Raw genomic sequence first — 12,554 nt, forward strand, 5'->3', positions numbered from 1 at the left:
ATCTCAATGACTTTGGTGATCTAATGACATTTTCTCTAGTGCCTTGACAAGGTTGACATTTGTGGTTTTAAGTGAAATGTCTCAACATGTGCTGGATTGTTTGCCTTGAAATTTTAAACAGATATCCAGAGTCCCCAAAACATGAATCCGAATTACTTTTTTGATCCTTTGTCCTTTCTTCAAGCATCACCAGCAGCTCAAAGTGTTCACTTATACAGTGAAATATTTCAAAATCTAAATGATGGATTGGCACAAAGGCTTTTATGATGGGGAGGATTAACCCTAATGACATAACCTAGGTGATCCCTGGATGTTATTGTCAATAGTCTGTTGGATGGATCACCTGGTCTAAATTTAAACTTGTCCAATACTTTGGTTTATGACTAATAACTAGCAAAACTATTGGCATTCCTATCACAATCAGCTGTACTTCTTGTGAAGTGTCATTAGCATATGTTTGCATTCTAACACGCTACACCAAGCTGGTGAGCCGGGTGATCTTTAAACCTGCTTCGCACCAGCACCTTAGCATGGTCATTGTGAGCACAGCCCAGTCGCCAGACGAAAATGTTCACATTATACATTTCTGCAAACCACAAATACATTACATTTACACATTGGGATGTTGGATGGCATGTCACATAGGCGAGACACCTACAAAGCTTCAAAACTACTGCTGAAACCAACAAACAACAACACCGGTTGTCTTTTGTCAGCCCTTAAAGGCATTCTCACCAGTGTTTTTGGCATCACCCTGAGTGTTTTTCAGCTGCACATCACAGCAGCGTTTGAGCCACCAAACCTTGAAGTATTTCAACAACCCATCCCTGCCTTTCCAGAAGCTATTGTGCAATCAAATGTGGGTGTTTAAGCCGAAAACATAATCTCTTCCTAACCAAACCAAGTGGTTTTCTGTGTCTAAACCTAACTACACCTCACAAGAACACAGAATTTCAATGTATCAGCGACACATTGTTGTACAAATGTAATATATCCATGGTTTAAAGAAACATTCAACATGAGCATTTCTTCTGAGCATGTTAGTAAACTGATGTTAGCAATCAGCTAATGTCAGTATGCTGTGCCTGAGTACATCCTCACAGAGTTGTTAGAATGGCTGTAGACTCTTGTTTTCATCTGCCTGCTCTGCATCATGCGTAAGATTGACCAAAACAGAACAATCTGGATTTCATCAGGTAAATTATCAATCACAGAGAAGAAAAATAAACATGCTTTTAGAAACCTGAATCTTAGCCTTCTAGTATTTCTAAGTACTACTCCTTCCAAGAGGCTTCTCAGAATTCCCATCAAGTGTATCTGACACAGGTTAGTCAAACACAACATATCATTTAACTGGTCACATATGCAGATTTATTTTCTCCAGCTGGGACATTCCTCTCTCCAGATGCTCAACAGTTCCCATGTCCAAGGAGGAACCAGGGGGAGAAAACCAGGACAGTGGCCCAGACGAGGCCTCTACTCCTCTTTCAGGGACGATTCCGGCCTGTCCAACCCCCACCCACTTGGTGCTTCATAAATCTCACTTTACTAGATAGCAGTTCCTAAATTGCTAGTAAGTTGTGCTAGAATACAAAGGCACAGAAGTCAAACATGCAGGGCCATAACCACCCACACAAACTCAACCATACACACACACCAACCTCAGTCTTACACACAGCTTATAACTGTATCAGTTTTTACTGTGACAATGGGTCTTCTTGACACTGAACAGTGAAGCAGCTGGGTCTAGTCTTCCAAGGTCAATGAATTCTCACAGAGGCAAAACAACAACGTCCGACTCCGGAGCTGAACCCATAAATATATGAGGCCAAGCCTGCAGACACCTAAAAACTGGTTAAAATATTCCGTGCTGGGATGAGGAACAGCATTTTAATGTATGATAGCATTTGTGAACAATGTGTGAAAGAAAAAAATCAGCATTTGAAGCGAAAAGTAGATAAAATATGGATTTCAGTCTTACTTGGAGATGATTAAAAGACACCACGGTTCAACGTTGGCAAGTAATGACGGAGACGTTTAAGAAAATAAGCTTTAACAGCCGGACTGTCAGTGTCTCTACAGTGAAAACGTCAAAGAAAATAAGCACGCGCAGAACAGGAGGCTGCAGTAAAGCCTTGGAAGCGGGAAGGGGGCTGTGGGATATTATACTAGCTCTCAGATGTGTTTGTCTTGGCATAGCCTCCGAGTGATGTCATCATCATCATCATCATGGCTGTTGCTCCACTTCTTTGGCCCAGTAAATGACGACAGCACACATATCCACCTCTTGGGCAAAAGTTCCTCTGAGTTCAGGAGTTGCTCATGTTGCTGTAAGTGCATTGATTAATGTTAAATATTAACATTCAAAATGGAGCTCTCAGATGGGTCTGGTGAGCAGATGCTGTCAGGCCAGATATTTAGAAATGGGATCACAGGGGAAAATGAGTGTGTGGCTTAGGCACAATTATAAATATTCATTAAACAAAACAGTCAATGACGCATGTACCTCACTCCGAAGAGTTTCTGGTGATCAAAGCTGCATGAGGAAAAATGAATCCCCTCTCAAGTCAAGAGTTAACAGGAACTTGACATTTCAAAACCTCACAAACAAAGCTAAGAGGAGGGCCGGAAATCAGGACATCCTCATCCTTGGAGTCAATTTCGAGAAGACATCGACTTCTTTGCGTGTGACCAAAAGCCACATCACAAAAGACAGAACTTCCCATGGAACTTCTTTACTCTGTCAAAACTTAATTTAACAATTATCTCATTTCTGCTGACAGAGGACAAATTGGAAATGCACCAAATGCTATGTGAATCATGCACAGAGAGGACAAAACGACAAGCTGTTTGAAACTGACTCATTAAGGCGCATGATCACTCAAAGATGTGGAGGCCAAGATAATTCAAAGAAAATGAATTCAAACATGGAATAAGTGTATAGATAAGAGCAAAGAAAGGAAGGGGATGCACTGTATTTGTTCTCGTGAGTTGTGCAAGCTGCTGGCTGTCAGTGACTGCTTGCATGGAAAAATCAAATCCAGCTCTGGGATTGCTAAACAGAGTTTTCACCATCGGGGAAGGCGAGGTGAAAAGTGAAGTGCTGAATCTCTTGGTGATGAAAATACTACCTGTGTTCTCTTGATCCGCATTGTTAGCCAAATATCGTCACTGTAGTTCACAGTAAATGCGCTGGATGTTCATGTTTGTGAACATAACACCTTTTGCTCCCACTTCAACCAGTCAAACATCACAACTCTCATTTTTAGAGAGCTGAAGACTGGCTTTTGAATTTACTTGACATTCCTGTTGCAAAAAGCAAGCGTCTGGCCTCCAGCCATAACACTACCTTCTCTCCATACACTCACTGCTGCCAGCCAAACAGCACCTCCAGGTGGTGCCAAGCCCCAGCTAGGAGATCAGGAGATTGGGAGAAGAGGGGAGAAAACAGAGCAGTGGGAGGGAGGCTGGAGTGGGGGAGTCTTGCGGACAAAGAGGTTAGAAAAGGAGGGAGACAGAGAGGTGCTGAGTGAGCATGCCTCTCTGAATATGTTTATTCTACTAATGTGTACTCAGGCTGACGGAGATACAAACAGGAAGAAACAAACCAAATGTCAAGCAGTTCTAACAACAGCAGTTCTTCAGCTTTTCACCCAACATGTGTTAATAATAATGTTCTGTTATGGATCTCAGTGTGTGGATGGTTGTCAGGTCCACAAAGACATGCTTGGCACACAAACAAAAACAAGAGTCCACTCACCACTTTCACTCTTCTCAATCACGTCCACCGTCTCGCCGGCCTTGAGGTTGATCTCCGAGTTCTCCTGCCTCTCGTAGTTGGCCACGGCCACGTACTGCTCCAGCACCATGGGCTCCGAGCTGTCAATCCCTGAGGGGAAGAAACAGGCTGTCAGCCACCTGCCTGCCGTGGCACCCCGAGATCGCCCCCTGCAACCAACTACACTGCTGCCGCTGTGCACCCGGTGTGCCGCCATCGGCCAACCCCCGCTCCCTGCCGCTGTTCCTCCCTGACCAATCAGAACGCGAGCTCACGACTTGGCTGCATAGTCCCAAACGTCTGGCCATATAGCTGAGTCGACCCCCGGCCCACAGCAAAGGACTGAGGAGCATCGAGAGGATTCAAAACAAAAGGAGGGAACGGGATGGAAATGTTTGCAGGGGCTGCATCTCTCGCCTAAAGTGGATCCATGACCTGAAGCAAACTTTAAGACCCAAAAAGAAAGAAACAGAGAGGTAAATTTAAAAAAAAAAGGGAGAAATAGGGGAGCTTCTAATGTTTGGAGGGGAAGACTAGGGAGCGAATGAGTGGAAGAATGGTGAAGTTTCCCTGTGGAAAATCAACAGTGCGGTTGAGAGGAAAGGCCTCCCCTCCACTGTCTTTGGGAGCCAGCCGTTGGACGGCGAGTCAGGAGGGGGGGTGAACACACCAATCATGGCAGTCGGCACTGCTGGCCTTAAATAGAAACATATGAGTGGACTAGAGAGACGGAGAGAGAGAAACAGGGAAGGAGGCTGGGTCCGTGTTTATGTGAAACAAAAGAAGAAAGCATTTCAGTTGGGGTTAGGCCACTCTGTTTTCTCTCTCCCTCCTTCTCTGTGATGTTTAACCTTTTCAGTGTTCAATGTTTCAGTGTTTCATCTACTGAGATCACGTGTTGGATCTGAACCTGAGTTGCAAACACTCTCAGTGACTTGTTTGGCCACAGAGAGGTGAGCCACACAGATTACACTTCACATCCTATTGTGTTTCGTCTCAGTGTGTCTGTTCGGGATGTGATCAGCAGACCCAAACTGAATCTGTGGAGTTTTCTTTTTGACAATATGCAAAGTTGTTCCTTTTGCTTGTAATGTGATAAACAATGTTCATTTACAACTGTTGAAGTGTCATTGGAATTCTGAGGGCGAGGATTGTGTGTGGGCCTGGTGATCAGGAAGAGAACCCTTATACTGTAAGAACAACTATCTGGGAGTTACGTGGCCAAGAATAGATGATGAATTACATTTATTTATGTAAAACAAAAGGCACATAATGAAGACCAAGACCAGAAGAAGAGCACACATCACACTAATCCTAAAGTCCCTTCACTGGCTGCCTATTAGTTCTAGAATAAATTTTAAGACCCTGTTGTTGGTGTTCAAATCACTCACTGAATTAGCTCCTGAAAACTTGTCAGACATGCTCTCAGTGTATACACTCCCTTGAGATCACTCATGTCCTCTGACAGTGGCTTTTAGTTAGTTAGTGGTTCCCCCGGTGAAGACAAAGTACTACAGGAAGGCAGCATTTGGTGTTTATGGTCCTCGCCTCTGGAATAGTCTGCCAGAAGAAAATACCTTCAAAAGCAACTTTAAAATGTACCTTTTTTAGCTTAGCATACTCTTTATTGAAATTCGTTTTTTAATCATTTTAAAAATGTGTCTTCTTGTTTTGAAAACGACATGTAAACATGTTGTCTTACCTTACCGGTGTGCTGCCATGTTTGTTTACCATCTAGCTCTGCTTTCCAAAGCGCGGCTGAAATATCGTGAGAACAAGCAGCAACAGCTGGAAGGCAGAACCAGACAGTAGCCTGAAAAGTTCATTCATTTATTTTATGAAAGATTTATAGAATAATGGCTGACTTTTTGCCAGACTTCGACTTTGTGGAGGAGGAATTTGATTTTACAGAATTTGATGGCCGCCCTTATTTATTTGAGCCAGAATACACTGACGTTTTCTATATGTTCTCTGACATTTATCCTAACGATATGAGGCGGCCTTTGTGGAAAAAAGCTTGTTTAGTGGACTAACTTTGCACTTGAAGTATGCCCGTTCACTTACGTTTTAACAGGTCTGACGCTATTATGCGCCCCGGCTGTATCTAGGCTAACTGCTAACATGCTAACTATTATTTTTATGTCACTAGTCACTTGAAACAAATTTAGGACGATAGGAGACAGGTTGAAATAAACCGAAATTTCCCTTTTGTCAAACACACTTGTAATCCGTGAACTAATTAAGGATTGTTAACTTACAGTCAGAGTGCCTCGACTACTTTTCAGACTGCCAACCTACACCATGGCCCTTAAATTACAAGTAAGCTGTACAGTCATTGTTTTCATTGTTATTAATATTTGACTACTTGCCCTATCATTGAAGAGTACCACATTTTTTACATCAGCATCACCAACTCCAAGTTTCTTGACCCACTGAATCACTCCCTCTTTTTTTTCTTTAATAATAACGGACGATTCAAACCACAGTATTCTGATGATTCACTGATGGCGTTCATGAACTTTCATTGCCATTTTTAGAAATAAATTATTCTTACATCATTGGCACATTACAGCTGTACAGTTATGGAATGGTTAAGGGTAGAGACAACATCATCGATGTTAACAAGCAACTTCACACCTCCCTTTTACTGTAGCTTCAACACAGCCTCTTGACAAATGCAAACCTTTTCAGCATTTTTAATGCCTAAATATAACATTTTAACATTCAACAGTTTTTATTTTCTACATCAGCCAGTAACACATATGATTTATTTGTACGACTCAAAGCATATTCCTCCAATAACATAAGCTAGATGGGGGGTGGTAGACGACAGACTGTTTATTTATTTATTTATTTAAAAGGGAACATTTGCAGTTTTAAACACAGGCTAGATGTCACCATTTGTTGCACCGTACCAGACTGTGGCTTAAAGCTAATTAGCATCTGTCTTCTCTTGGCAGGTCAAAACCTAATGGGCCAAGTCAGAAAGTGACTACATGTAAGTTATTAACTCAAAAAGTGGATTTTGGAGTGTAGTTACCTCTTAAAGGAATAGTTCAATATTTTGTGAGACAAATATGTTGAATCTTATTTTTTAATCACAAACAGAATGTTACTTTGTCGTGGCGAACAAGACTACAAGACTCTTAGAAGTCTTCTTATCTAACTCATAAGGGGCCATAATCGCTCACATGCTGCGTTTTTTTGGCATGTGTACGATTCATTGTTTTTAATTTAAATGTGCGGCAGGCATGCTCAAACACAAGAGCGGCGCTATTTTGATGCACATGCATTCCAGAGCACCTTTTTTTCACAGCATGACGAGATTAAAAGAGTTCAACTTTTGGAGCGCTGCAGCACGCACCATGTCTCATGTGACGAGGACCAACCAATCACAGCCGACAGATATCTTTCCCGTTCTCCGTAAATATCAGTCTGTGATAAATATGGAGGAGAAGTTGGGGCATCAGTAGCGTAGTGGATAGTACTGGTGCCCCATGTACAGAGGCAATGCCTCGTTGCAGCGGTCGCAGGGTTGAGTCCGGCTTGCAACCATTTGCTGCATGTCACCCCTGCTCTCTCTCTCACCCCGTTTCACTCTGTCCTGTTCATTAAAGGCAAAAGCCTGAAAAAATAACCTTTAAAAAATACGGAGAAGTTAATCATTTTAGCGCAGAGCTACCCAGAGCTTTACATCTATCCCACAGACAATAGGCTGCTGCCACACTCTTGAAAGCTGGCACAAGATACAAGACAAGAGTAGCACCCAGAGCCTGACCTTGCGTTTTCCAGGCTGTTAAAGACGCACGGCCCCTAAAGCAGCCCTATCGCCTGTTGCTGCTCTTCCAGCATCAATAGTGGCACAAAAAGCAGTTGTTTTTTAACAAGATATTGCTGCTTTACCCACAACTAAGTAGTTTTTGTGCCTTAACCTAACAAGTTTCAATATAGCTGCTCCATACTCACGTACATGTAACATATCAGTGGTTTGCAGAAGGAAAGCAAATAATGTCGAACTACAAAACTGGCATTAATTGTTGGTCTGAGTCTGGATGTGAACCCAGGTCTTAAGTGTCAAACAAGAATGTGTTTACACACCTATCGACCAACTTTGACTCTGACTGCATCAGTGCATACATCATACATGAAGGGAAAAGGCATGTCAGCACAAGCAGTGACACAAAACAGAAATCACATGGAGCCTCTGATGAACAAAAACATGAATGCTAGATAATTACTTTGGCTCAGAGGAAAAGTAAGTCGCATACTTTGTCAGCAAATCTCTCCATCTCCCCATTTACGACTGCATCTAAGACGGTGAATTCTCTACCGTCAGCCTCTTTGTCCTTTTGTAAATGGGATTGGACCTTGAACATGGATTGCATTGTTAGAGTTAAGCTGTGCAAATCCTGCACGTTCAATGCCACTGTCCTTTAAGATCTAAGAGAAGATCTTCCTTTCTAAGACCCAATCAACCCTTAGATGAAGTCTTGCATTTCCTGTGCAGCTCACAAGAATGAGTGTATCCATGTATCTTCACAGCGTCCTTGTAATATATTTATGAGAATGAAACAGGTTGCAGTGCGCTCATGTATTTAAGCAGCCTGGAAGAATTATAAAGTATGCCTAAGCTTTTGCGCAGTGCTTAAAACACAATTAAGTATCTCTACATGTTGTTACTCAAATAAACAGGCAGGGAACACCAGGGAACACTCATAACCTCACTTCCCCACTGGGTGAGGCTGGGCATTCATCCCTGTCTTTCTTCAGCATTCTCCCGCGAGGAGAAATAAAGAAAAGGAACATACTGCGGAGAACGCAAGCAGCCTATGTGGAAGGAGCAATCAAAGTCAGCCTGAGGTAATAAAGCAGCACAGATCCAGCTATTTAAATGCTTTATACTGTTGTAATGGCAACCACGCCTTGTTGAGAAATGACTCCTGAAGACCTGTTACATTATGGCTTCAATTTTCCAAAAACTTTTATTGCACAAGATTTGTTGTTGAAATTAGGGGAGCGGTTTTCTTCATGTTCTATACACTTGAAGGATGGTCATTTTTTTAGTTTCGCTACGTCAGTTCAAAGGGGATTCGTCTTTGTTGATCCTAACTCGTACTGACACACTGATAGCTTTAATTGAGGGAAACAACATATCTGCGTCTTTCTCCATCAATGCCTCAATTGCAGTTAAACGTCTCAAACAATGATGGTTGAATGGTCACCAGATGGGGAAGTCTGTGATTGTATTTGCGTCAAAATGTGTTCATATCTGCACGAAAACCATGTTCTTTCCTGGGATGTTTATTTGCAATAGCAACAATTAGGGTTCATCTTGTCCTCCCTCGACTCATCATTCCTTTACACCTAAATTTGAATGAGGTCACACGCAGTGATCTACAGCCATGTCGCAGACAAATGCAAAGAACCAGACTTGACACCTCATTTCAGGCTAAGGCGCTTTGCCACATGCAGACCTAAGGTGCACGCTCTGGCTCTCTGGCAACGTGCCCAGCTGCTGATGGCCAACTGCGGAGATGGATGGATAGACTGCAGAGGAGAGAGGCTGACTTTGAGCAGATGGGTGAGAGGAGAGGCTGATGACAGCGCATGCAAAGCAGATGTCAAGAGAAAGCTGAAGTGTGAAAAGAAATAAACTGGGAAAACCAAAAGGGGGATGCAGCAGGGGTGTCGCTGTGACAGTAGAGCATGCATATTCAACATGTTGACATAGACACACAAGTCTACCTGAGGCCTCTTTCCTCGGGCTGTCTGTAAAGCCGTACATCCATACTGGAGACAAAGAGAAGGAAGGAAGGAGAGAAGGAAAGAGAGATTATTCAGTTGGACAGCATGCAGAAGCAACAGTATGGTAAAGCACACCTTTTTCACATCTACTGAACACAAAATAAGAAGCAGCAGAGATAAACTGGATCCAAAGTCCGGGCCGACTAATCTGGGGACGATATGTCGTGGCCTGTGTTATTGAGCTCAGTGTTTTCATGATGCTGAGGAGTATGAAGTGTATCTGAGGGCAAGCAACTGTTATATTACAACCAGCCTCAACCCAAACCCTCCCTCCTTTTGACTGCAAGATGCTCGCTCCACCCTTCCCATGATCCCCTTTCCTCCATCTCTTCATATCATTCTCCATTTCTTCCATCCCTCTATCTGCACCTCGTGGAATGTCTGAAATGGGCGTCAGCCACTTCTAAAGTCATTCCTGACTCCCCAACCCCCCCTTCTTCAAAAAACATCTCAGCCCCCAACCAGGAAATTAAATGCCATGCATCAGAAAAGACAGGGACAGAAGAGGTGGTGACCGAGATCTGGGGAGCAGCAGATTAAGCTACCTCTGTATATATGACGCTTGATTTGAGACCAAGATAATATTTTATTGTCTGGCTGTCATCTTGTCCTGGAAGTGAGCTACATTAGGGCTGCAGCACTGCAGCACACTGCCAGAAACAGGCCATAATGATATTAAGGAACTGGAACAGGAGCAGGGCAGGGCAGGGCAGGGCAGGCTACTGAACGCAAGAAGGAATGTCTCTTTCAAGACTACAAGAAATGGCCATAATCATTTATTTACTTTATTATATTTGGTATAAAAAGTTTTGCTGAGCTTTGGCATACATAATGAACATTTTTGCACCAGCGTTGTGTTATCTGCGGACATTAGGGAAAACTTTTCAACCTACAGGCATTTCAAGATGAGAGAAGTAGGTGAATACACTTAAAGGAGCTGTATGCAACATTCAGAACATTAATATAGCAGCAAACATCTATTTGCTATGTAAAGATATAGGGGAGTAATGGCATCCTGAGCAGAGAATGAAGTCACACTACCTCTGTGTGTGTAATCCGAGCTTCTCTGTAATTGTTTTGGTAGCTGGTTTGGCTGCGTATTGACGTTAGTGCATGTGAGTCCCTTTGAGTGTATCTCACTAGCTAGCTTATTCCCATTGCTTTGCACTGCTCTAATACAACAGTTAATGCATATCTAGATGGCTTGTCGCCCACCCTTCGTTTCCCCCATGGTAACAATGTTAACTCTGACAGCACTGTTGCCACTGTAAGCACTGTTTATTGAGTTAGCACTGTTAGTTGCTAGCTGCCGGTTTAGCCACCTCTATGTTGAGACTATCCCGCCCCAGACTCTCAATCATAGATATGCTCTGAATCTCAGCTCCGTTAAATGTCTGCAGATGTATATGGACTATTGCTGTATGAACAAGCAAAAAGGGAGCTTCTTTTTTTAACAAAGTTCAAGCCAGTTGCCACAGGGGCAGGCAGGTTAAACACACCATAACTAAATCATCTCACGATTCTCTATTTGTGAAAATGTAGATTTTAGGCGCCTATTAAAGCTGCAGCAAGTAGCATTAACCTTTAGGGGTCAACTTCAAGGCAATAGGCATTTACGGATTGGAGGTACTTATTCATAGTTCTATGAACACCCCTTTTTGATGTGTCCCCTCTGCAAGAACTAGGGACTATTGTAGTTCTTATGCCATTTTGAAGGACATTTCAGCTCCTTCTTCAATACCCTCTCAGCACAAGAGAAACCTTAAGTCAAATAAGTATATATATGACTGCCCTCTCTAAAATTCTTTTAGCCTTGCGAACAACAGACACAAAACACAAGCAGCAGCTCGTAACAAAAAAAGAAAGAGAACATGGACAAATGGGTCGACAGGCTTTACTGAGAATATATGTGACAGAGGATATACAACGTGATTTTGACTCATCAAAGCGAAATATGCCAAGGTTGGCTTACGTCACTTCAGCGTTCCTGTTTGCAGTGTGATTGCACACAGAAAAAGCTCTTGGCGGTATATAGCTTTCAGGAAAGCTCCCCAGCTGGCAGTTCCTCTCAGGGAGTCCCCAAAACTGTGGTCCAAGAACGCCTCATAAAACTCCACAAATGTGGGTTGATCTGCTCTTTATTTTCTTTGTTTTGTTACATCACTCACTCCCAGCCTGTCCCACCACTCTCCATCCCATACAAGCCTTCATCTCACTGTCAACCCCAGACACACTGCATAGTAATGCGCACATTTACACCTAGAGCTTCAGTGATTAATGTATTATTCACAAACAAAGACCACGTCAATAGAGCTACAGATTGCAATTAGTTTATTACATATAACGGATGATGGGGATGAGGGTTGAGGGATGAGGGTCATGGGATGGAGGGATGAGGGGATGTAGAGACAGGGAAGGAAGGAAGGTGGGGGGTGGAATCTGATGGCGGTCCAGTGTCGGCTGAAGGGAGGAGGGGGCAACGGAACCAGGGAAGCAAGAACGGAGTCAAAGTGGAGGGAAACCGATAAGTGCTCCGTGCGTAAATACTTTTAGTGCGGAAGTGGATGAGATTGAGGCGTGGTCTTTGCTCCCGAACTTAGTTATAAAATTTCATAATCATTTCATTTCATTTCCAATCTCTGTTGTGGAGGAATAACACAATTCCAAACAACAGTATTGAAAGTATTTTAAGTTGGCATTGACACTTGGTTAGATACTCAAAGGCTTGTGTACATGTTCTTTTATCAGATAGAGGTCCAGAGGTCTAGAAGCAGACGAACTTGCTGGTAGTTAAAAGACCATTTATCCCACCTTAAAAAATATCTTCATATTTCTCTTTAACTCATTACTTTTCTTCAATTACAGCCCATCTCATTGTACCACTGTGACAGCTTTGCCGAACTCAACATTGTCACTACATCAAATATTTTATGTATGCACTATAAACTGTATAGCAATGTGTGAATAAAGT

General features: G+C 42.8%; 1 protein-coding gene across 7 annotated transcripts in view; it reads right to left on the reverse strand.

Annotated features, from left to right (window-relative positions):
- Window positions 1–12,554, reverse strand: part of sh3pxd2aa (SH3 and PX domains 2Aa) — a 140,720-nt gene that overhangs the window by 41,353 nt on the left and 86,813 nt on the right. For 4 of the 7 annotated variants that reach the window (XM_033623479.2, XM_033623476.2, XM_033623475.2 and 1 more), the window contains exons 7-8: window positions 9,524–9,568; window positions 3,761–3,889 (exon numbers count right to left, since the gene is read on the reverse strand). In XM_033623479.2, coding sequence (XP_033479370.2) covers window positions 3,761–3,889; window positions 9,524–9,568 — 174 coding nt within the window. The remainder of the gene's footprint in view (window positions 1–3,760; window positions 3,890–9,523; window positions 9,569–12,554) is intronic. The other 3 variants (XM_033623480.2, XM_033623478.2, XM_033623477.2) reach the window with 1 other exon arrangement.

Source organism: Epinephelus lanceolatus, chromosome 3, assembly GCF_041903045.1.
Source record: "Epinephelus lanceolatus isolate andai-2023 chromosome 3, ASM4190304v1, whole genome shotgun sequence".
Lineage (NCBI taxonomy): Eukaryota > Metazoa > Chordata > Actinopteri > Perciformes > Serranidae > Epinephelus > Epinephelus lanceolatus.